General features: G+C 46.1%; 1 protein-coding gene across 4 annotated transcripts in view; it reads right to left on the bottom strand.

The window, feature by feature from the left end:
• LOC121571695 (exportin-4) overlaps positions 1-26,229 on the bottom strand; it is a 51,778-nt gene extending 25,549 nt beyond the window's left edge. For all 4 annotated transcript variants that reach the window (XM_041883320.1, XM_041883317.1, XM_041883319.1 and 1 more), the window contains exons 1-7: positions 26,145-26,229; positions 24,947-25,052; positions 12,777-12,918; positions 12,524-12,662; positions 10,611-10,727; positions 10,330-10,483; positions 778-890 (exon numbers count right to left, since the gene is read on the bottom strand). In XM_041883320.1, coding sequence (XP_041739254.1) covers positions 778-890; positions 10,330-10,483; positions 10,611-10,727; positions 12,524-12,662; positions 12,777-12,918; positions 24,947-25,052; positions 26,145-26,210 — 837 coding nt within the window. In that variant the 5' untranslated portion in view covers positions 26,211-26,229. The remainder of the gene's footprint in view (positions 1-777; positions 891-10,329; positions 10,484-10,610; positions 10,728-12,523; positions 12,663-12,776; positions 12,919-24,946; positions 25,053-26,144) is intronic.
• Between the last annotated feature and the right edge of the window lie 248 nt (positions 26,230-26,477).

Raw genomic sequence — 26,477 nt, forward strand, 5'->3', positions numbered from 1 at the left:
CCTTCACCCTCACAGCTGAGGATTGAGGAGCAGCAGCTGAGCACCCCCAAAACACACACACACACACACACACACAAGACAAACAGTTGCACTACAGCAGTCTTACAATAACAAACACCCCATCCACCACAAATACCACAGAGGGAGGTAAGAGACACCAGCACTCTGTTAGACCAATACTGGTCAGTGGCCAGACACAATACAATAGAGATCTTCTGGTCCCAAAGCACTCAATGAAAGGAGAGGGGGTTACACACATTTAAAACTTTGCAGAGAAGCTGGACAAAAAAGTCCACAATAAAAAAAGATATCTTCAGGTCCAAACCACTCAAAAACTCTATGGGCCTCTCAACCTCAGTCATCCAACAACATTATATCTCATGTCAATTGTAGAAATTGAGAGATGCAGAATAGAGAGAAGCCTCCAGTGACAGGATATTGCCCTGGAGGAGAAGGGAGCAGTATTTGGCAGAGAGAGCCTGGATTCTGAGGGAGAGCTGACTGATTTGTTCCACACTTACTCACACACAACACTTTATAAAAACACACATTTCCCTACCATATCTACACGTCACCTAGAAAAAAATACTACTACATTGCAATAAAGATATTTTATAGAGACGTATTAAAAATTATGTAATATGTTTCACATGCCTCATAAAATACACAGTTCAAACCCTCCCTCTCCCAATCTGTGGTAAGAACCACAAGAGGAGACAAGGGACAAAGAGTCATATTCTAGCTACAAAAAGAGATGGAGAGAAAGAGAATACTCACGGTGAAGAAGAGGTCCATGACGCGGGTGTCAAGCAGGGCTTCTCTCCAGGTCTCTGTGGGCTTCAGCATCACGTTCTGGGTGGACTCGAAAATGGCGATGTAGTGGCGCCCCAGTGACCCCCAGGTTAAGGCCAACAACATGAGGAACGCTGACTCTCACACACAGATTCCCTGTCACTAGAGCCGTCTGTCTGTCAGTCACAGTGGAATCTGGTCTCTCTCCCTCTCTTTCCCTCTGCCACTCTCTCCTCTCTGAGCTTCTGAGGTCTGAGTGCAGTGGAAACTTGCGGTTACTAACTCACTAGTTCTCGCTCATCAAGTCTGCCACTCTCTCCCTCCCTGACTCTCTTGCCCTCTCTCACACTCAAGGTTCTCTCTCTCTTTCCTTCACTCTGTCTTTTTTCTCCCTGTCTGTGCTGAGGCCCAGTGAGGAAACTCCCACAAGAAAGCCAGTCCCCGGCACAGACCAAGCATTCCACTGGGCCGGACCAACAGTCACTCCCAAACACACCCTACACAATCGTGCTACCGAGACAGGTGCGTTTCTGTGCCCCTCTCCCCACAGCAGCCTTGGCTTTTTGGCCATTTATATAGCCCTGGTCCACCAGAACTAAGTGAACAGACAGAGAGAGAGTGAGCGAGAGAGTGTGTGAGAAGCCTCTTGGGAAGAGTGTTGGAGACAGGGGTATTAACCCTACAGCCCGACCACCTCAGTGCCACATTCTGCTTGAGTTCATATGTGTGAGAGATTTACTTTACTGACAACCATGTATGTATCAGTCAAATAAAAATATACGAATTTGGGGTATATACACTCAAGCAATTTGGAATGGATCTTAGATCGAATAATGGATATTCTTTTCGTCCAGTAAAGTAAAGGTCATGTGTCTGTGCGTGTGTATGAGCATGAATGTACATGCTTGTGGATTGATGGATGTGCTCAGAGTAGGGTTCCTTTTTCCACATCTCACCCATCTGTCATCACATTGTCCAACCTTCCAGCACGCTCCAGAATAAGCAACAGTACTCTGTTACCTCTCCTACAGAGACAAAGGAAGAGGAGACGGAGAGACAGAGACCTCCTGCTGGGCTCTGAACCCTGCTGCACTAAAACTGGTCTGGATGACAGGTCAAACGTCCAGCACCACTTTTAGAGCATTGCTTTAGTATCCAACATTTACAGTTGTCCATCAACTGTCTCTCAATTTACAGTCATCTGTCAACAGTGTTGCAACTCATATGACAACTGTGCAATCTGTAGAAATTAGATGACACCGTTTTTAAGCGTCTTGACACTATTGGTGTAAACACACTTGAGTAATATTTGAAGTCTATATAGAAGTGTTTTTACTTATAGTGAAAGCCTATATTGAACTCATCTAGGTATTTTCTGTCCAGATGACTTGAGGCCATTGTATTTAGATACAGTACATCGACAGTGGACATGTTAAGAGTACAAAGCTATGTTAAGGAGTGGTAGGGTTTAAGTGATACATCCTTCACTAAGACTTGCTTGCAGCCTTGCCATGTGAAATAACACTGGAGAAATGGCCATCCCCCCCCTCCATCTTCTGCCCTCCCCAATAGGGTTGGGCCGATATGATTAATTCGAATATCGTGATATTTGACTGACGATATATTGTGATGTGCAAGACTCTATTTTACTTTACAAAGCAAAACTGTGCAGTTTTATTAGTTAAAAGACTATATCAATATGTTGAAAATAAAGTCTAAAATCAGGTGTTCGCAAACGTTTTGGGACCGGGGACCCCTTTTGTGACAACAAATTCATCAGGTACCCCCTCATAATCTGAACATAATTGGAGGTAGATAAAAATAGCATACAAGGAGTGTTTTTTATGTTAAATTTTTTTATATATATATATATATATATATATATATATATATATATATATATATATATATATATATATATATATATATATATATATATATATATAGATATAGATATATATACACAGTGAGGGAAAAAAGTATTTGATCCCCTGCTGATTTTGTACATTTGCCCACTGACAAAGAAATGATCAGTCTATAATTTTAATGGTAGGTTTATTTGAACAGTGAGATACAGAATAACAACAACAAATCCAGAAAAACGCATGTCAAAAATGTTATAAATTGATTTGCATTTTAATGAGGGAAATAGGTATTTGACCCCTCTGCAAAACATGACTTAGTACTTGGTGGCAAAAGCCTTGTTGGCAATCACAGAGGTCAGACGTTTCTTGTAGTTGGCCACCAGGTTTGCACACATCTCAGGAGGGATTTTGTCCCACTCCTCTTTGCAGATCTTCTCCAAGTCATTAAAGTTTCGAGGCTGACGTTTGGCAACTCGAACCTTCAGCTCCTTCCACAGATTTTCTATGGGATTAAGGTCTGGAGACTGGCTAGGCCACTCCAAGACCTTAATGTGCTTCTTCTTGAGCCACTCCTTTGTTGCCTTGGCCGTGTGTTTTGGGTCATTGTCATGCTGGAATACCCATCCATGACCCATTTTCAATGCCCTGGCTGAGGGAAGGAGGTTCTCACCCAACATTTGACAGTACATGGCCCCGTCCATCGTCCCTTTGATGTAGTGAAGTTGTCCTGTCCCCTTAGCAGAAAAACAACCCCAAAGCATAATCCTCACATGGCCTCTCCTATCATTGCTACGCTGACGATACACAACTAATCTTCTCCTTTCCCCCTTCTGATAACCAGGTGGCGAATCGCATCTCTGCATGTCTGGCAGACATATCAGTATGGATGACGGATCACCACCTCAAGCTGAACCCTGGCAAGACGGAGCTGCTCTTCCTCCCGGGGAAGGACTGCCCGTTCCATGATCTCGCCATCACGGTTGACAACTCCGTTGTGTCCTCCTCCCAGAGTGCGAAGAGCCTTGGCGTGACCCTGGACAACACCCTGTCGTTCTCCGCTAACATCAAGGCGGTGACCCGCTCCTGCAGGTTCATGCTCTACAACATTCGGAGAGTACGACCCTGCCTTACACAGGAAGCAGCACAGGTCCTAATCCAGGCACTTGTCATCTCCCGTCTGGACTACTGCAACTCGCTGTTGGCTGGCCTCCCTGCCTGTGCCATTAAACCCCTACAACTCATCCAGAATGCCGCAGCCCGTCTGGTGTTCAACCTTCCCAAGTTCTCTCACGTCACCCCGCTCCTCCGCACACTCCACTGGCTTCCAGTTGAAGCTCGCATCCGTTACAAGACCATGGTGCTTGCCTATGGAGCAGTGAGGGGAACGGCACCTCTGTACCTTCGGGCTCTGATCAGTCCCTACACCCAAACGAGGGCATTGCGTTCATCCACCTCTGGCCTGCTGGCTCCCCTTCCTCTGCGGAAGCATAGTTCCCGCTCAGCCCAGTCAAAACTGTTCACTGCTCTGGCACCCCAATGGTGGAACAAGCTCCCTCACGACGCCAGGACAGCGGAGTCACTCACCACCTTCCGGAGACATTTGAAACCCCACCTCTTTAAGGATTACCTGGGATAGGATAAAGTAATCCTTCTACCCCCCCCAAAAAAATTGTGAAGTGGTTTTCCCACTGGCTATAGGGTGAATGCACCAATTTGTGAGTCGCTCTGGACTAGAGCGTCTGCTAAATGACGTAAATGTGCCCTTGAGCAAGGCACTTAACCCTAATTGCTCCTGTAAGTCGCTCTGGATAAGAGCGTCTGCTAAATGACTAAAATGTAAATGTAAATGTAATAATGTTTCCACCTCCATGTTTGACGGTGGGGATGGTGTTTTTGGGGTCATAGGCAGCATTCCTCCTCCTCCAAACACGGCGAGTTGAGTTGATGCCAAAGAGCTCCATTTTGGTCTCATCTGACCACAACACTTTCACCCAGTTCTCCTCTGAATCATTCAGATGTTCATTTGCAATCTTCAGACGGGCCTGTATGTGCTTTCTTGAGCAGGGGGACCTTGCGGGCGCTGCAGGATTTCAGTCCTTCACGGTGTAGTGTGTTACCAATTGTTTTCTTGGTGACTATAGTCCCAGCTGCCTTGAGATCATTGACAAGATCCTCCCGTGTAGTTCTGGGCTTTTAGTTCTATTTTTATTTATTATTATTATTATTATTATTATTTTTTGTAATTATTATTATTATTTTTTTTAAATTGTGGGGGTGGGGTGGGGTAGAAGGATTACTTTAATACTATCCCAGGTATTCCTTAAAGAGGTAGGGTTTCAAGTGTCTCCGGAAGGTGGTCAGTGACTCTGTCCTGGCGTCGTGAGGGAGCTTGTTCCACCATTGTGGTGCCAGAGCAGCGAAACGTTTTGACTGGAACAGTGCTTCCGCAGAGGTAGGGGGACCAGCAGGCCAGAGGTGGAAGAACGCAATGCCCTCGTTTGGGTGTAGGGACTGATCAGAGCCTGAAGGTAAGGAGGTGCCGTTCCCCTCACAGCTCCGTAGGCAAGCACCATGGTTTTGTAGCAGATGCGAGCTTCAACTGGAAGCCAGTGGAGTGTGCGGAGGAGCGGGGTGACGTGAGAGAACTTGGGAAGGTTGAACACCAGACGGGCTGCAGCGTTCTGGATGAGTTGTAGGGGTTTAATGGCACAGGCAGGGAGCCCAGCCAACAGCGAGTTGCAGTAATCCAGACGGGAGATGACAAGTGCCTGGATTAGGACCTGTGCCGCTTCCTGTGTAAGGTAGGGTCGTACTCTGCGAATGTTGTAGAGCATGAACCTACAGGATCGGGTCACCGCTTTGATGTTAGCGGAGATTGACAGGGTGTTGTCCAGGGTCACGCCAAGGTTCTTTGCACTCTGGGAGGAGGACACAACGGAGTTGTCAACCATGATGGCGAGATCATGGAGCGGGCAGTCCTTCCCTGGGAGGAAGAGCAGCTCCGTCTTGCCGAGGTTCAGCTTGAGGTGGTGATCCGACATACACACTGATATGTCTGCTAGACATGCAGAGATGCGATTCGCCACCTGGTTATCAGAAGGGGGAAAGTATATATACAGGTAACAAGATGAGATTAGGAGCACTCCCTTTAAGAGTGTGCTCCTAATCTCAGCTCGTTACCTGTATAAAAGACACCTGGGAGCCAGAAATCTTTCTGATTGAGAGGGGGTCAAATACTTATTTCCCTCATTAAAATGCAAATCAATTTATAACATTTTTGACATGCGTTTTTCTGGATTTTTGTTGTTGTTATTCTGTCTCTCACTGTTCAAATAAACCTACCATTAAAATTATAGACTGATCATTTCTTTGTCAGTGGGCAAACGTACAAAATCAGCAGGGGATCAAATACTTTTCCCCCTCACTGTATGTAGTGTGCGTAAAATAACACATGTACAGAACGTTATCCGGATCCTTAGCTTTGCGAGAGGTTTCCATAGGGGCGTGGGTCAAAAACTCTGTATTCGTAACCACGGCCTTAATAATATTATATTACACCCTCTAAACTTATTCCACGGATCCCTTGGCCAAAATGTGTTTAATCTGTTGTTAGTAATATTTATATATATATACTACCATTCAAAAGTTTGGGATCACTTAGAAATGTCCTTGTTTCCGAAAGAAAAGCAATTTTTTTGTCCATTAAAATAACATCAAATTGACCAGAAATACAGTGTAGACATTGTTAATGTTGTAAATGGCTATTGTAGCTGGAAACGGCTGATTCTTTATGGAATATCTACATAGGTGTACAGAGGCCCATTATCAGCAACCATCAGTCCTGTGTTCCAATGGCACGTTGTGTTTGCTAATCCAAGTTTATCATTTTAAAAGGCTAATTGATCATTAGAAAACCCTTTTGCAATTATGTTAGCACAGCTGAAAACGCCACCTCCCTTTAAAAATGAGAATGTGACTATAATATTGGAAATAAGCACACAAATGGCCCAAAATGATTATATTGGATATCGCAATATTTGGAGTAGCATACCGTAGAAGCGGTCTCCCCAGATTTCACCCAACCCTACTCCCCAATTTCCCCCTCACCTGTGCCTGAGTTAGGACAACTGTCCCCAAGATAGCCTTACTCCCTGTTTGGGGTGTTTGTTTATGTCAAGGTCCCCAGTGGGTCAAGGCAAGGCACAGGGGGCAGGACATAGGGGTTGTGTCATCCACAGTAGCCATTCAGAGCACCTGACCAGCCTTGAGGCCTGACCACAACTCCATCCCGACTCTGGGGTTAACATCAGTGTGGAGAGATGCGCTGTCTTACTAACGCAGGGGGCGCGGGTCTCTAAGAGATGACGCACATAATGGGCCCGGAGGGGGAGTGTGGCGCAGATAGATGAAGGATGGAGCCACTGTGGTGTTTTAAAAAGAGTCTTTAAAGAGGGGGGGCTAACAGGCTACAGCTGTCAGGCATGCAATTAAGGAGTGGCCCCTTGACACACACGGTCACGGACACTCTCAAATTCAGACAGAGACATGTCTGATACACATGGACAGAAGGCCACACCGATTTACCTTCCCTGAAGTCTCCATAAATCTGTTCTCTGTTCAAACAAGCATCCAGACAGCACGCACCAGGGTTTCCGTTAGGAAAATGTGGCGCCGGACAAGTGACCGGGAAGATTTTAATTGATCGGACATTTGAGAAATGTATCGGTCATCCATATGCATTGCATGTCCACCCACGCAGCCAGAGCCATCAATAAACGAGGGTTGTTGGCCAAATGAGCCACAATTACAAAAACACTATTCCTTGTGTTTCAATGTGTATACATTTACATTTAAGTCATTTAGCAGATGACCTTATCCAAAGCGACTTACAGGAGCAATTAGGGTTAAGTGCCTTGCTCAAGGGAACAGACAGATTTTTCACCTAGCCGACTCAGGCATTCGAACCAGCGACCTTTCGGTTACTGGCCCAACGCTCTTAACCGCTAGGCTACCGGCTACCCAGTAGCATATGCAAAACTTTATAGCCTATTGTTTTATTTGGTTTTTACTTTCCTAAAACAATAATGGCCCAACTCACAGTTCAGCTGTCAGAGATTTGAGCACTAAATGCATCAGGGCATTGCATGCATAGGCGTCCACTGTATGATATTAATATTTAAAAAATAAATATAAAAAGGAAAAGAAGCTTAGGCCTAGCCCCAGAGAGAGAGAGAGAGCGATATGCCGGCGGCATGCTACAATACCGACAGGCTACTGCGTCTGCTATACAGATATAGATGTACAGAAGGAGGCTAATTCAGTTGTGCAAACCCACAGTTTCATTAGCTGTCCGGGTGGCTGGTCTCAGACGATCCCGAGGTGAAGAAGCCGGATGTGGAGGTCCTGGGCTGGCACGGTTACATGTGGTCTGCGGTTGTGAGGCCGGTTGGACATACTACCAAATTCTCTAAGATGACGTTGGAGGCGGCTTATGGTAGAGAAATTAACATTCAATTCTATGGCAACAGCTCTGGTGGACATTCCTGCTGTCAGCATGACAACTGCACGCTCCCTCAAAACGTGACACACTTGTGGCATTGTGTTGTGTGACAAAACTGCACATTTTAGAGTGGCCTTTTATTGACCCCAGCACAAGGTGGACCTGTGTAATGATCATGCTGTTTAATCAGCTTCTTGATATGCTACACCTGTCAGGTGGATGAATTATCTTGGCAAAGGAGAAATGCTCACCAACATGCTTGTAAACTAATTTGTGCACAAAATGTGAGATAAATAAGCTTTTTGTGTGTATGGAACATTTCTGGGATTTTTTACTTCAGCTCATGATACATGGGACCAAAATATAAACGATGTTGCGTTTATATTTTTGTTCAGTGTAATAGCCTGCTCATATTTTCCCTATAAACACTTGATATTACCTTAATAAAGTTTAGAAACTTTTGTGAAGGTTTGGTGTGGTGTAGCTATTATTAAGCTTTAGTTACCGACAGTTGAACTTGAGGTAAGGAAACATGTTTTAGGCCTACCAGAATTACTCCTATAATCTAAAGATATCATGCTCATCTTTATAACAAATATTCTGATAGAATAATTAACAAATGAGCCTCTTTCTGTAAACCTATATCTGTATGGCAGACGCAGTAGCCTATCTGACATGGACAAAGAAATGCATGTCAGTGTCGTAGCATGCCACCGGCAGATCTCCATTTCTCTCTCTCTATTACTCTGGGGCTAGGCCTAAACTTCTCTACCTTTATATTACTTTTTTATATCATACAGGTGACACCTAAGTCTATAGGCCTATGCATGGCCAATACTATGATGCATTTAGTGCTCAAATCTCTGACAGCTGAACCGTGAGGTGGACAATTATTGTTTTAGGAAAGTAAAAACCAATAAAACAATAGGCTATAAAGTTTTGCATATGCTACTGGGTAGCAGGTAGCCTAGCGGTTAGAGCGTTGGGCCAGTAACCGAAAGGTTGTTGGTTTGAATCCTTGAGCCGACTAGGTGAAAAATCTGTTGATGTGCCCTTGAGCAAAGCACTTAACCCAAAGTTTAGCAAATGCTACACACCGAAACAAAAGGAAGTGTTTTTGTAATTTGGCTGTTTAAGGACACGTAAATTAGGCTCATTTGGCCAATATCCCTTGTTTATTGATGGCGCTGGCTGCACCAGGTCGGAGGTTTCTTTCTCTCTCTTTCTACTCATGGATCTGAATGCATATGGATGTCTGGTAAATTTCTCAAATGTCCAGTAAATTAAAATCTTCCCGGTCACATTGTCCGGAGCCAAATTTTCCTAACAGAAACCCTGACACACATACACGGACACACAGGACCATGTCTGACATTCCAGACGGACACTCAACAAGCTGTTGGGTTTAAAGAGGCTGGCGGCCCTCGACCCCCTTGCCTGTCCCCCATTAAAGAGACATGGTTATCGGGCTGCTATCTGGTATGAGCACAGACACACAGGGCCTCTTTGAAAGTGATACATAACCCTGGTTTGCAGCGACGCCACCTCAGATCCTTTTAAACATAGAGGCGGGAGAGAGAGACTGCTAGTCTGAGTAGGATTAACGCTCCAATGAGCTCAACAGGCCAATGACACACGTGCGCGCACCCACACACACACAGTCTTAGAACAGACCAACACACACACAGCCAAATATGAGAGCAACAAATGAAAACATAAATGGTACGACCATATGCCACACCCCAAACCTTCTGCACTTTACCCAAGACTGCCACATTGTCCTATGACTCACCTAACAATACCAATGTTTCTGATCAAACCATAGTCTTCAGTGTTTCCCCTAGGATTTTATCAGCAGCGGTGGCAAAGTTAGGGTGACTAATAGCAAGGTTTTAAAGGCCCTCATCTTGGCCGCAGAGACAAAATGTTGCTATTTTAAAGCAAATTTTCTGCTATTCTACACATTTTGCCATGGAGCTCCATTATCTTTTCTAAATACTTTTTATCTACTTTTAGTCGTTTAACTTCACACTGAAAACGTTTTACCATCCAAAAAGTTATTTTCAAATTATAATAATATAATTCTTCCATGACCCAAAGGGAATAAACTACTACCCACCAGTGGGTCCTAACCCACCAATGGGGAAACACTGTGGACGCAAGAAAGGATATGATTGGGTGGCAAGAAGTTCCAGCTAAGGACCTGATTGGCCAGGGCCAGGTATCTCTGGAACACAGAGGACATCTGAGCATTGAGGTTCTCTCTGCGACTGAACTCCTGCAGCACCTCCATGGTCAATACGAAGATCTGACGCAGGTTGTCCTCCTGAACACAAACACACATCAGAACACAAACACACACTCCTAGCAAGTCAGAGAGAGCATAGCATTCAGTTAGAGAGGGACAGAGGAGAAAGGAGGAGCAGGAGCAGGAGGAAGAGAGGAGGTCTGACCTGAAAGATGCGTTTGCAGCTGCCGTGGAACTCCATGTTGAGGCCGATGTTACTGGTCTTACTGGAGCTGGAGAACTCACTGATGAGGGCCGTCAGGATGGAGCAGGCCAGCGTCTGCTGCAGGGACACACACACACGGGTCAGAGGTCACACACACCGTCTGATGTCATATATGTTACATTGAGGGTAGCTGACAAAAGGACAGCAACCGGCTTACTAAAGAGGACAGATCTAAATAGACCCAAGCCTTGAAACCCTCCCTGGCCTCCTGAAGACAGACTGCCATCTAGTGGAGACAGTTATACTACTGGGAGAGCTCAAATCAGGTTGGGGAGACCAGAAATCTCAAAAGAACAGTGGGTACCGCATGGGCATTTAACTCCCCTGTTTTGGGGACCTGCGTGGTTCTGGTAACGGCTCCAACCAACATTTTAGCTTATAAATCAATCTGTGGACACCATAGATTGAAATGGCTTCCATTGAGCAGCAGTCCTGATTCTCACCAACACAGGAGTATGTATATTTTGCCTGTATGAAGCAGGATGTGAAATCTGACACCACTTTAAGCTGGGATGTCCCTCCTACCATTTCATTCGCTCTTCCGACTGTCCAACTCCTGGCTGAACCCTATGTCACAGCCACTAACAATGCATATGCCTGGAATCCTTACATCATAGTGCGGCAGGACAGAGTGGTTTCGTCGCTGTGGCACATTCAGAGATCTTTATAGCTAGTAATCTAAAACAATTCATAGATTTTAAACAAAAAACACTGTCATAGATGGACAATATTAATGAGATGAAAGGAGAGTTCCTAACAAGTTCAGGAAGCCACGCTAGAGCTCTGTGAGACGTTCACAGAGATGGGGGCAGATGTTTTGATCAAGAAAGAAAATGTGCATATTTTCTAAAGGTCTAACACTAAACATACAAATATGTATTTTACAGTTATAAGGTAAATTCTTATCGATAGTCGTTTTATAATTTGATTATACTATATTTAGAAAGCATGTCATTTCAAGCCTTATTCATCCAGTTTTGTTGAATAGGAAATACATCATAAAATATTTCCTATTTTCAGCATATTTATAATAATAATAATAATAATAATATATTTGTATATTTGTAATATATTTGTACTGTGTACTTGAGCTTGTGTCCTCAAAAGTGACTACTCCTCAGCAATTTATAACTATTTCTACCAGAAAAGGTGAGATTTTAATATTTCTTGGAGTATGCAGCATAACTAGATATTGTTTATGGCCCTTTCATGATAAATAATTACTTTTGGGCATTATGTAGATTACCTACATTTTCGATTATTTAGTTACATTTAACTGGTTTTAAAGCCAGAAGCACAGTGAACATCTATCACTGTGGGATTTCAGGGAGTGGACTTGTTTATCTTCCAGTGTTTTGTAAACATTCTGATGAGCTCTTCTCCCATATAACTTACATGAGTGTACTCCTACCACGTCTTTGATAATTATGACATAAAACTTTTTCTATGTTTGACATATTACGTGATATAGTCCCCTGTAGCTCAGTTGGTAGAGCATGACGCTTGCAATGCCAGGGTTGTGGGTTCATTTCCCACGGGGGACCAGTATGAAAATGTATGCACTCACTAACTGTAAGTCGCTCTGGATAAGAGCATCTGCTAAATGACTAAAATGTAAATATGACTTTGATAATCATAAGCTGCAATTCAGATTTTTTTCTCTCACTAATTGGTCTTTTGACCAATAAGATCAGCTCTGAAAAAGATCTTATATGAAAAGATCAGATGCGATTGGTCAAAAGACCATTTAGTGAAAAAAATCTATGAGAATTGGGCTGCCTGTGTAAACACAGCCTTATACATGCGTCTCTTGTGTCTGTAATAAGTGTATGAATTAGGCCTGTGTTTCTTACCACTGTGGGGTTGCCGCTGCTTATGAGCTGGCTGACTTCGTGGAAGATGCCTTTACAGTTGATGGACTTGTCCAGAGAGCCTCTCTTCACTATGACTGCTACAGCTAGCAGGATCTGCTCCCGAACATACTTCTGTAGACTGGGAGAGAGAGGAGAGACATGCTTTTAAACTGCATTACAGGCCTGCATGAGGTGAGATTGATAGATCCTTGAGAATCTAATTCATGCTGCCTCTACACACACACAAGCCTACTTGGGTCTCTGTAAAACGTAAGTGAGGAGGAATGTCCGGAGTGACTCAATGCTGGCCTTCTCCAGCAGGATCCACTCCCGTACCACCGCCTCCATGACGGCCGTGGCTGCCTGGAACAGCACATAGTCCACCTTACTGGTCTCTGTGGAGGGAGAGAGATGCACATTAATCACAGAGACAGAAATAATTACAGGCAGTGTTTCCCTTATATTCATTGTTTCCGTTGCTGCCACTCCCCCCAAAAAAATGATTTAAAAAATATACATTTTTGTATATATTTTTGCCGAGATGTGCTTTTAAAGGGATAGTGCGAGATTTTGGCAATTAAGCCCTTTTTCTACATACCCAGATGAACTCATGAAAACCATTTTTATGTTTCTGCATGAAGTTTGAAGGAAGTTGTTCACTACTATTAGCGCAATTGCTAACTAGTGTTACTGCAATGACTGGATGGGCTTGATTGCCAAAATCTTGCACTATTCCTTTAAGATCAGTGACAAGTTACAATGTAAATTTGTAGCAAACAGAGCGAGCAGTGGAGCGAATGTGAGCCATGAGTGCACAGACAACGCTTGCTCCTCAGCATCTCCCTACAGTGCAATGGAGCGCATCAGTTCTATATCGTGGAGCTCCGCCCCATAGGGGAGCTCTGCTCCTAGTGGTTTACCCTCTGCCCTAAGGCAGCAACAGCCTGAGACAAAATTATGCACACACCTGCAGCCAATAGGAGCACAGGTGTCCCTATAAGAGGGGATGCCTCCCCTCAATCAGCCTCCCTTTATCTTCAGCGACTGGATGACTAGACTGAAGAGCCAAGAAGAGACGAAGCACGAAGACTCAGGGACAAAACGCCGTTGATATTCCAGTCATCAACGTCGTCTAAATGAGCACACCGGGAGATTTCCCACCCCCAAAAGCTATTTTCAGAGCTCAGTGCAGATGCACTTCTATGGCGGCCGGTGACCACCACGACCTGTGTTTCGTGTGTTTGGGATCCCAGCATGCCAAGGAAGGCGTCTGCAGTCCCCCGAATTGCGCCTCCTGCGCCCTCCTTTCTTTAAAGGAGAGGAAGCAGCGTTGGGCGTTTTTTAGGGAGGACATCCCCCTTGAGGACGTGCTGTCGATACTAGCCTCTGCTTCAGAGGCGTCGTCCGACGGCGCAGACTCGGGGGAGGATAGGGATTTTGAGGAGGAGTCCGGCGTTCCGATGGAACAGTCAGACCCCATCCCTCATATTTTCAAGCCCCCCTTTCCCTTGGAAAGCGAGAGGGCTTGCAGTCCCTATAGCGAAGGGGACACGAGCTCTGAGAGATCAGAAGCCCTGTCCTTCGCTGCAGCCTCTCTGAGAGCGGATTTTCCGGGTCTTATTGAGAGAGCTGCGCAACGTCTGGCGATAAGGCTGCCCCCTCTTCCCTCCGCACCGGAGGTTGATATGATGGAGGGCGGTCCTTATTCCAGGCCGAGGAAGGCGGCAGAGCCAGTGGCTCCTGCCATGCCTTCTTTGGCCAGGTACGTTGAGGGCTCGTGGGAGGCACCTTTAGCGGCGCGTTCGCCAGTGAAAGCGTACCTCCCATTCACGAGAGTGGAAGGAAGGTTCCAGGGCAAGGGAATCCCCAGGTTAGAGAGCGCCATATCTTGTACCGGGTTCGAGCCCTTGGCCCTCTTCCAAGAAGGCCACATTGCCATCCCAGAAGGACCGACTCACAGCGTCGCTGTTAGAGAAGTCCTTTGGGTTGGGAGCCCAAGCTGTAGCAGCAGCTAATAACATTGCCCTCTTGGCGGCCGCTCTGTCCCGTTTAACCACGGGCAAGACAGAGCTGGCACCGGAGGAGGTGGAGGAGGCGTCCAGAATTTCTGGCGCCATACTCCACCTAACACAGGCGTCCGCAGTCTGCGCAGGGAGGTCCATGGCCACTTCGGACGCGGGGGAGTGGATGGAGGACGCGTCGATGGTGTCGAACGTGCCCACTGTTCCCCCCCACCCTTCGGTTGAAGGGATGGGTGTTGATGTAAATGCATTTGTTGATGTGTTTAATAAAGAGTTGGCTCCACCTGACTTTGTCAAAAAAGAGCCTCTTTTCCATAATACGTCGGAGAGCGTTCAAATCTTACCCTCTCTTCCTTACCACTCTAAGAGCCGTTCAGCCCACCGAGGGTGCGTTGCTGAACAGGCACTTAGAGTAGGTATCCATAAGACCTCAATCAGGTCGTCACATCACACTTCACGTATAAGAAGTGCTTTACATAGCAGGCAGCAGTCTCTGTCAGATTCTGACATGAGGACGCAGCCGCTATTTGGGGATGGCGCACTAGCACAGACTAAGGTCTCTGCTAGTATGAGCCAGACCCATGCTGCGTTCACGGAGGGCCCGATTACCGCGGTCACGAAGGTGTCCAGAGTATCGGCGCCCCCAGGCATTGTAACACAGCAGCTATCTGGGGACGGCGCATTACCGCAGACCAAGGTCTCGGTTAATGCGATTCAGACCCATGCTATGTTCACGGAGGGCCGGATTACTAGGGTTATGGGTATAACCAACGTATCGGCTCCCCTGACAGAACGAGCTAGTACTCACCACACTGAGTGTGAATCAACCCACCAGGGGTGCAGAGTTGAACACACACAGAAGGTGAAAGTTAAGAAGGTATCAAGGTGCCTAGACTTCTAGGAGTACTGTAGTGAAGGGCTCTGATAGCGAATTGCAGTCACCTAAGATGACGCAATCGCTTGCTGGGGATGGTGCCCTGCCGCAGGCTGTGACCTCGGTCAGCGCAATTCAGACCCGCGATGCGTTCAAGGAGGGCAGGAATACGACGGTTACGAGTTTAACCGACGTCCCTGCTCATCTTTCTCTCTCAGAACGCATTGATGGTTCCTCTCCCTTTCACGGGAGGCCCACCTTGGGCTGTTCCACCACTTCAATGTTGGGGAACAGTGGCGGTAAGGGCCATAGAGGAATACAGGTCCTTCCTACTGGATGCACCACAGCTTTGTGCTCAGCCGCTTTCTCTGCATTGCTGGCAGTGGTGAAGAAGCTGCACCCTCTCACGCTGGCTAGAACAGACGTTGCAGAAGGGTTATGCTCTCCAATTCCACCGGACCCCACCCCCGTTCAAGGGAGTGGTGGAGACGGTGATGAAAACGCCAGACAAAGTGGCCGCTCTGATGACAGAGATTACGGAACTTTTGGCGAAGGAGGCGGTGACAGTAGTTCCCCGGGAGCAAAGGAACAAAGGGCTATATTCACCTTATTTCCTAGTGCCCAAAAAGACGGGGGGAGTGAGGCCGATTTTGGACTTACGCATTCTCAACGAGAGCATAACCAAACGGCCCTTCCGAATGCTAACGACAAAACGTCTGCTGGAATGTGTCCAGAGAGGGGACTTTTGTACGAGCATAGACCTAAAGGACGCGTACTTTCATGTGCCGGTTCAGCCGCGTCACAGGAAGTTTCTGCGGTTCGCCTTTCAAGGGGTGGCGTACGAATACACGAGGATGCCATTTGGGTACGCCCTGGCACCTCGCACATTTTCCAAGTGTGTGGAGGCGGCATTGGAACCGTTGCGTCGTCAGGGAATACGGCTACTAGCCTACCTGGACGATCTACTGGTTCTCGCCCCGTCAGCAGAGCTGGCGATCACTCACACAACACAGACAGTGATGCATCTCACAAGTCTGGGGTTTGCTGTGAATTGGAAAAAGAGCGCACCCTGGCCCACTCATCAGATTGTCTACCTGGGGATACAGCTAGACACTGAGGATGAGGGCTCGAATTTCGGACCCCCGAAGGGTAGCCTTGTTGCTAGCCCTGAGGAAGTGTCTTCCGAATCACACGGTGACGGCGCTGTCGATCATGTCACTTTTGGGTCTCATGTCGTCAGCCCACTCTGTGGTTCCGCTGGGACTCCTGCATATGCGCAGGATGCAGCGATGGTTTGCCCAACTAAGACTAGACCCATTGCGTTAACGTCATCGGTTGGTGGTGGTTCCCCTCTCGCTCAGTGCAGATCTGAACTATTGGAGTCCCGATAGGAAAGGTGTCCTCTCACATCCCAGTATTCACGGATGCGTCCCTGACGGGATGGGGAGGGACATGTCAGACCCAAGCGATAGGAGGTGTGTGGCCTCAATCAGGTCGTCATATCAACCTCTTGGAGTTGGAAACGGTTCGACTGGTTCTGACCCACTTCGGGTCTACCCTTCGGGGTCGCGATGTGCTGGTCTGGTCAGACAACCGGACCACAGTAGCTCACATAAAATCGCCAGGGAGGAGTCAGGTCTCCTGCTCTCCATCGGGCGGCAGAGGAATTGTGGCTGTGGGCTCACGAGCACCTTCGCTCATTGAGAGCAGCACACATTCCGGGCTACTTGAACGTAGGAGCAGACCTCATGTCAAGAGGGGGTCCTCGAGACGACGAGTGGTGTCTGCATCCGGACATTGTTCTTCAGATTTGGGAACAATTCGGGAGAGCCGAGGTGGACCTATTCGCGTCACGCGTGAACGCGCAATGTCCTCTGTGGTTCTCTCTGAGGGAACAGGACGAACCGCCACTGGGAAGGGACGCCTTTGCGCACCAACCGTGGCCGAGAGTTCTCCTGTATGCATTCCCTCCGCTGTCCTGCATTCTCCCACTGCTAGCCAGGGTGAGGTCAGGGGGGCTGTCAGTGATACTGATAGCGCCCGATCGCCCGGGGGCTCCTTGGTTTGCGGAGATGAGTCAGATGTTGATTGCGCCACCTTGGCCAATTCCACAGACGGGACGCGTTGTCTCAGGCGGGAGGCACGATAGGGAAATTGCCCATAATCGGCCAACCACTGAAGGCCTGGCTGCTGAGAGGGACAGGCTAGAGCGCCGTGGGTTATCTGATGCAGTGATCATGACCATACAGGGTTCACGTGCCAGTTCCACTTCTAAGATGTATGCCAGTAGATGGAACGTGTTTTCACGATGGTGTGTCACACAAGGTGTAGACCCCATGAGCTGTCAGGTGGAGAGTATTCTCTCTTTTCTACAGCTCATGTTTGATAAGCAAAAATCGCCTGCCACTATTAGGGTGTTTGCAGCAGCGATTTCAGCTTGTCATGAGGGGTTTGGCAGAGACAATGTCTTTAGCCACCCTCTAGTGAAACGCTTCCTATTAGAAACGCGGCGACTTAGGCCAACACCTAGAGTCACGCTTCCTCAGTGGGATTTGGCTTTGGTACTCGAAGCGCTATGTAAGTCGCCGTTCGAGCCATTGAATCAAATACCCCTCAAGATGCTGTCTATGAAGACAGCACTGTTGCTCGCTTTGACTACAGCTAAGCGGGTCAGTGATTTGTGTGCTCTTTCGACGAGACCTGACTGCCTGGCCATCAATGGTGACCTGAGCAGAGCAGTGTTACGTCCTAACCCGGCATTTGTGCCGAAGGTTATTAAGAGTTCATATAGGTCACAGACCGTGGAGCTATGGGCTTTTTCTCCTCCTCCTCATAGAGAGAGGAGTGAGGAAAAGCTCCATCGCCTGTGCCCGGTACGCGCTTTGGCGTGTTACGTCGAGCGCACAGCAGCGATTAGGTCATCGCCTCAGTTGTTTGTGTGTCACGGTGCGGCTGCACTAGGTAGACCACTTTCAAAACAGCGGTTGTCTCACTGGCTTTGTGAAGGCATTGAGACAGCTTATGAGGCAGCGGGGCGGCAATTGCCTCAGGGTATCAGAGCTCACTCCACTCGTGGAGTAGCGGCTTCTACTGCCCTTTTCAGAGGAGCAGCATCCTGGTCGACGCCGTCTCCATTTATCCGTTTCTATCTCTTAGATATGTCTTCTAACTCTCTGGCTCGATCTGTACTCAGCGTGGCTGAAGGGAGATCTTGAGCAAGAAAGAGAGGAGAAGCAGGACTGTGGACACAGGTTTCCATCAGGTCTGCTTTGGTTAGGAAGACGTGTTTTTGACAGATGTGTTTTCTAACTCTTTGGCTCGGTCTGTACTCAGCATGGCTGAAGGGAGATCTTGAGCTAGGAAGAGAGGAAAAAGCAGGACTATGGACAAGGTTTCCATCAGGTCCGCTTTGGATAAGAAAACATTTTGTGGCATGACTCCTGACTGACAGGTTCAGTACAGTAGAGGCATGTGTTGATTGACAGAATATGAGGTCATCTATCTGCTTGTTCAGTTAGTATGACTCATGTTTTTGTTCCTGCCCACTAATCTCTGGGATTCCATTGAGTGAGTGAGGCGGTCTACCGCGTTCATAATGTAGAGTGACACTTGATGTCATTCCATTAGTGGTCGGTAGTGTTTTCACAGGATATTGAGGCACATCTATCTGCGAGTACAGATTAGTATGGCTTCTATTCTGGTGATCTGCCCACTAGTCATTGGCATTGCCATTGGATTAGGTGGGGCGGGTCTTTTAACCGATGACGCGGTATATTGTGACGCCCGTAGGGGTTTTTAGTTGCAGTACTGCGGGACTTGGTTGCAGCCATTGCTAGGCCTGACCTTTTCGTTTCGATGGGAAGTGTTAGGCTCGGCAGGGAGTACATTTTGGAGCGCTACGCTCCGCCTTAAACCACTAGGAGCAGAGCTCCCCTATGGGGCGGAGCTCCACGATATAGAACGATTAGTTACCGGAGTGTAACTCCAGTTCTATGAGTGGAGCGGAGCCCCATAGGACTTAAGGCCCTGCCGACCCTCTCTAGTCTCGCTGAAGATAAATATATCGGGAGGGTGATTGAGGGGAGGCATCCCCTCTTATAGGGACACCTGTGCTCCTATTGGCTGCAGGTGTGTGCATAATTTTGTCTCAGGCTGTTGCTGCCTTAGGGCAGAGGGTAAACCACTAGGAGCAGAGCTCCCCTATGGGGCTCCGCTCCACTCATAGAACTGGAGTTACACTCCGGTAACTAATCGTTATATTTCCAATGCTGCCGACATAATTACATTTTTATGCATTTTGGAGTAGAATGTATTTTTAAAAAGTCACCAGATGTGACTTTCTCACAGTCGTTCTACAAACCCCCCCAATTATTTCTTCACATTATAAGGGCAGCAATGTGCACAAGGCAGTAGGTTATGCGTGAATGTTTGTTACGTAATGCAATTAGAGGAAAACACTGTTGTTGCGCTAATGCTAGTTAGCAACTTCCTTCAACCTGCATGCAGAAACATTAAAATGGTATCCATAAGTTCATCTCGGTATGTAGAAAAAGCGCCACAGCACATGCGAGGAGTTTCATGTGATAGATGAAAATAACGGTAAGACATTTTTAAAGAGGGAGTATCTAATATGCAACAACTAGCATGGGTTGCTAATATGACTAGGATTGTATTGTAAAATCATTTATTGATTTAATTAAAGATTATTGTAAATAACATTTACCAAATTAAACCAGGAATTAAATTCCACTTATTTAAGTTTATCTAAGTCTTAAGGAACTATATTGAGCCATTACATCACTTCCTGTTTCACTAGGGTATAAAAATGAGGTAACACACATGCAATATCCCTTTGTCATCCAACACCATGAAAAAAACAAAAGAACTGGCAGTTCAAAAGAGACAGATGGTTGTAGACATTTGAGTCATTTAGCAGACGCTCTTATCCAGAGCGACTTACAGGAGCAATTAGGGTTAAGTGCCTTGCTTAAGGGCACAGACAGATTTTTCACCTAGTCGGCTTGGGGATTAGAACCAGCGACCTTTCGGTTACTGGCACACCGCTCTTAACCACTAAGCTACCTGCCGCCATGGTGCCGACATAAATCTGGTAATGGCTACAAGAAGATCAACAAACAATTGAATATACCACTGAGCACTGTCAGGGCAATTATTAAAACATGTAAAAGATATGGAACAGTTGAAAACCTCACAGGTAGAGGACGCAAATGCATTTTGCCCCCCAGGATAGGGAGGAGGATGGTGAGCGAAGCAACAAAATCCCCAATAATCACTGTGAAAGAATTGCAGGACTTGGTGGCGTCTTGGGGTCACCAGGTTTCAAAAAGCACCATCAGACGCCACCTCCACAACCACAGGCTCTTTGGAAGGGTTGCCAGAAGTAAGCCCTTTCTGACCCCAAGACACGGATGCAAGCGCTTGGAGTTTGCCAAACGTCATTTAAATTATGACTGGAAGAAGGTGCTCTGGTCAGATGAGACCAAAATTGAATGTTTTGGTCAGATACAGCATCGGCATGTTTGGCGTCGAAACAGAGATGCATACAAGGAGAGGCACCTTATACCCACAGTGAAATATGGTGGTGGGTCAGTGATGTTTTGGGGCTGTTTTAATTCCAGAGGTCCAGGGGCACTATGGCATAATGAATTCCATCAAGTATCAGGCAATTTTGGCTGACAATCTGGTTGCCTCTGCCAGAAGGCTGGGACTTGGCCGTAGGTGGACTTCCCAACAAGACAATGACCCAAAACATACCTCAAAATCCACACAGACATGGTTCTGTGACAACAAAATCAATGTTCTGCCATGGCCATCTCAGTCGCCGGACCTCAATCCAATTGAAAATCTGTGGGCTGAGTTGAAGAGGGCAGTTCATAAGCGCAAACCCAAGAATGTGAAGGATCTTGAAAGGATCTGCATAGAAGAATGGTCCAAAATCCCTCCAAATGTGTTCCTTAACCATGCTGTTATCCTTGCCAGAGGTGGTTGCACTAAGTACTGAATGAGGAGTGACAATAATTATGAAACCTTGATTTTGGTGACATTAATTTTTTATTAAATAATTGAATGATTTTGGTTGGTTCCATTGAAACATTAATAAAAGTACAGTATTTCTCACATGTTGGTATTTTGAGTTTCTCTATAATTATATTGTTTATATTTTTTTAAGTATTGTTTGTGCATTGCCAGTCAGGGGTGTCAGTAATGTTGGAGCCCACTGTACATGACCAAAAGTATGTGGATACCTGCTCGTCGAACATCTCATTCCAAAATCCATGGGCATTCATATGGAGTTGGTCCCCCCTTTGCTGCTATAACAGCCTCCACTCCTTTGGGAAGGCTTTCTACTAAATGTTGAAAGATTGCTGCGGGGACTTCCATTCAGCCACAAGAGCATTAGTGAGGTCGGGCACTGATGTTGGGTGATTAGGCCTGGTTCGCAGTTGGCGTTCCAATTCATCCCAAAGGTGTTCGATGGGGTTGAGGTCAGGGCTCTGTGCAGGCCAGTCAAGTTCTTCCACACAGATCTCGACAAACCATTTCTGTATGGACCTCGCTTTGTGCACGGGGGCATTGTCATGCTGAAACAGGAAATGGCCTTCCCCAAACTGTTGCCACAAAGTTGGAAGCACAGAATCGAATAGAATGTTATTGTATGCTGTAGCGTTAAAATTTCCCAACTTTACAGTTGCCACTATGCATTGGGGCAGGTAGCGTTCTCCTGGCATCCGCCAAACCCAGATTTGTCGGTTGGACAGCCAGATGGTGAAGCGTGATTCTCCACTCCAGAGAACGCGTTTCAACTGCTCCGGAGTCCAATGGCGGCGAGCTTTACATCACTCCAGCCAACGCATTGGCGATCTTCGGCTTGTGTGGGGCTGCTCAGCAATGGAAACCCATTTCATGAAGCTCCCGACGAACAGTTCTTGTGCTGACGTTGCTTCCAGAGGCAATTTGGAACTCGATAGTGAGTGTTGCAACCGAGGACAGACGATGCTTCAGCACTTGGCAGTCCCGTTCTGTTAGCTTGTGTGGCCTACCACTTTGCGGCTGAGCCGTTGTTGCTCCTAGACATTTCCAATTCACAATAACAGCACTTACAGTTGACCGGGGAAGCTCTAGCAGGGCAGAAATTTGACAAACTGACTTGTTGGAAAGGTGGCATCCTATGACAGTGCCACATTGAAAGTCACTGAGCTCTTCAGTAAGGCCATTCTACTGCCAATGTTTGTCTATGGAGATTGCATGGCGGTGTGCTCGATTTTATACACCTGTCAGCAACAGGTGTGGCTGAAATAGCAGAATCCACTAATTTGAGTCCACATACTTGTGTATACAGTGAGGGAAAAAAGTATTTGATCCCCTGCTGATTTTGTGCTTTTGCCCACTGACAAAGACATAATAATAATAATAATAATAATAATATGCCATTTAGCAGACGCTTTTATCCAAAGCGACTTACAGTCATGTTTGCATATATTTTTGTGTATGGGTGGTCCCGGGGATCGAACCCACTACCCTGGCGTTACAAGCGCCGTGCTCTACCAGCTGAGCTACAGAGACATGATCAGTCTATAATTTTAATGGTAGGTTTATTTGAACAATGAGGGACAGAATAACAACAACAAAATCCAGAAAAACGCATGTCAAAAATGATATAAATTGATTTGCATTTTAAATGAGGGAAATAAGTATTTGACCCCTCTGCAAAACATGACTTAGTACTTGGTGGCAAAAGCCTTGTTGGCAATCACAGAGGTCAGACGTTTATTGTAGTTGGCCACCAGGTTTGCACACATCTCAGGAGGGATTTTGTTCCACTCCTCTTTGCAGATCTTCTCCAAGTCATTAAGGTTTAGAGCCTGACGTTTGGCAACTCGAACCTTCAGCTCCTTCCACAGATTTTCTATGGGATTAAGGTCTGGAGACTGGCTAGGCCACTCCAGGACCTTAATGTGCTTCTTCTTGAGCCACTCCTTTGTTGCCTTGGCCGTGTGTTTTGGGTCATTGTCATGCTGGAATACCCATTTACGACCCATTTTCAATGCCCTGGCTGAGGGAAGGAGGTTCTCACCCAAGATTTGACGGTACATGGCCCCGTCCATCGTCCCTTTGATGCGGTGAAGTTGTCCTGTCCCCTTAGCAGAAAAATACCCCCAAAGCATAATGTTTCCACCTCCATGTTTGACGGTGGGGATGGTGTTTTTGGGGTCATAGGCAGCATTCCTCCTCCTCCAAACACAGCAAGTTGAGTTGATGCCAAAGAGCTCAATTTTGGTCTCATCTGACCACAACACTTTCACCCAGTTCTCCTCTGAATCATTCAGATGTTCATTGGCAAACTTCAGACGGGCCTGTATATGTGCTTTCTTGAGCAGGGGGACCTTGCGGGCGCTGCAGGATTTCAGTCCTTCACGGCGTAGTGTGTTACCAATTGTTTTCTTGGTGACTATGGTCCCAGCTGCCTTGGGATCATTGACAAGATCCTCCCGTGTAGTTCTGGGCTGATTCCTCACTGTTCTCATGATCATTGCAACTCCACGAGGTGAGATCTTGCATGGAGCCCCAGGCCGAGGGAGATTGACAGTTATTTTGTGTTTCTTCCATTTGCGAATAATCGCACCAACTGTTGTTACCTTCTCACCAAGCTGCTTGGCGATGGTCTTGTAGCCCATTCCAGCCTTGTGTAGGTCTACAATCTTGTCCCTGACATCCTTGGAGAGCTCTTTGGTCTTGGCCATGGTGGAGAGTTTGGAATCTGATTGATTGATTGCTTCTGTGTACAGGTGTCTTTTATACAGGTAACAAACTGAGATTAGGAGCACTCCCTTTAAGAGTGTGCTCATAATCTCAGCTCGTTACCTGTATAAAAGACACCTGGGAGCCAGAAATCTTTCTGATTGAGAGGGGGTCAAATACTTATTTCCCTCATTAATATGTAAATCAATTTATAACATTTTTAACATGCGTTTTTCTGGATTTTGTTGTTGTTATTCTGTCTCTCACTGTTCAAATAAACCTAACATTAAAATGATAGACTGATCATTTCTTTGTCAGTGGGCAAACGTACAAAATCAGCAGGGGATCAAATACTTTTTTCCCCTCACTGTATATAGTGTATTTCCATCAATGAATAGGATAAAAAGCACCATTTTGCAATGGGATTTTTTTCTTCTTCTCCCAGACAATTGGCCGTCGCTAATTTTATTTAAATCAGCTTTTCTATCATTTATTTTTATCAGCCAAAAGCCGGCTATTACCGGTTAACGGAAAACCTGCTGTGGACACACATGCACACACAGTATCACATGTCTCTGTGGAAAAACACACAAAGCACACTCACAGGAACACAAAAATAAGTTAATGAGTTCACAAACAAAAACCAGTGGAAGAACTACTGACCAACCTCAGGAGATACAGTGGCTCCCACAAACACTAAGCAGGCCTAACACACACAAACATACATTTTTTAGGAGTGTTTTGAAGCATTCGAAGTGTGACTCTTACCTAAGATGTGCTTGCAGACAGCGAAGGGTGATTTGGACTTCCTGAAGGAGAGGAATATGTGTTCTGCGTGCTGCCTCTGTTCTGTATTTACCATGGATGGCGGTGCCTAAACACACATACCATTAGTCAATTATTCAATTACACCACATCTCAAATATGTACAGTAAGTCACACACACACACACACTTTAAAAGACCCCCACAGATACACACACACACGGGGTAAGCCAAGGAGTGTGGCTAGAATATGGCTCAGCAGGAGAATCACATTCCAGGTCTAATTGCAGTAAAAGCAACTCTCTGGATCACGGTGGCCAGGAAGGAGGCGAGAAAGACCATTTTATCTGTCGTGACCACCGCACGATAGGGGCTTCCTTCTCATGCCCACCCCTTCCCCCTGAACATACACAGGTCACACACACATTTAGAAACGATTGCACCCGAATCTGTTAACTAGCTAGCCTATTATTCAACACAGTTACATAATTATGAAGCTAAAACAGCAAGACTAGAATAAACTCAAAAATGAATAAAGTTATTCAAGGTAACTGGCACGAGCTCCCCAGAGTACTTCAGTCACCAAGCATGGTGCTTAATCAAAGTGTGATCAATAACTTTTAGCTAACTAACGTTACTAGCTAGCCAACCCTTCCTGATGGTTAGCTAATTGTTTCCAATATATGACTTTTCCTTTACTAAAAGCTGTGCTTTATTATATATTCAGGGAATTGAGACAGTGCCCTCGTTGACTGTTGCATAACGTTGGTGACAAATCGAGGGTAAAGAAAGTAAGTAGCTAGCTAGCTAACGTTAGGTGGAACATGGTGAATCAACAGCGTGTCTGTAACGGGGATGTTCACCGAACTGTCTAGTGTTTAAGAAATACAACTAGATTATTGTATCAAACTAACTAGCTAGCTAAACACGTGTGTGGGTCCCTGTAAACATGTGTGTTCAACTAGTGATGTTTTTAGGAAACACCGTCACAACAGACACTGTCACACATAGCTAGCTAGTGGCTTTTGGGATGATGGCTATGCTAGATTTTTGCGGGATGGAGACAGCACTGCGCCACGCATCGCTATCCTTTCTCAGATAAATAACTGTGCCCGCTAAATTGCTCGTCGTCTCATAACTCTCAATAAAACCAATAACGAAACACATACCGAAAAAGACAAAAATGAGATTATATTTCTCACCATTAAAACTTTGGCAGCGCTTTCCAGCTGTGAAATCACTTCTGGTGCACTGACCGCCGCCATCATTGTCTCTCTTCAATGACGCGCCATGCGCTGAATTGTGGGATTAAGCCGTACTCTAGGCCAATTTGTTCATGGAGACTTTTGGCAGGGAGTTTTAGGACGGTGCGTGGCTCTATGGAGGTTATGTAATAAAAAAACATAGCAATAAAATATTGAACGTAAGGTCTTCGTTTTTACAAGCAAAGACGCTTGCAAACTTCATATGATGTGATACATTAATGTTTATAGATTATTCCTACCACCGGGAGAACGCACCAAAAAAATTCACAA

This window comes from Coregonus clupeaformis, chromosome 29, assembly GCF_020615455.1.
Source record: "Coregonus clupeaformis isolate EN_2021a chromosome 29, ASM2061545v1, whole genome shotgun sequence".
Classification (NCBI taxonomy): domain Eukaryota; kingdom Metazoa; phylum Chordata; class Actinopteri; order Salmoniformes; family Salmonidae; genus Coregonus; species Coregonus clupeaformis.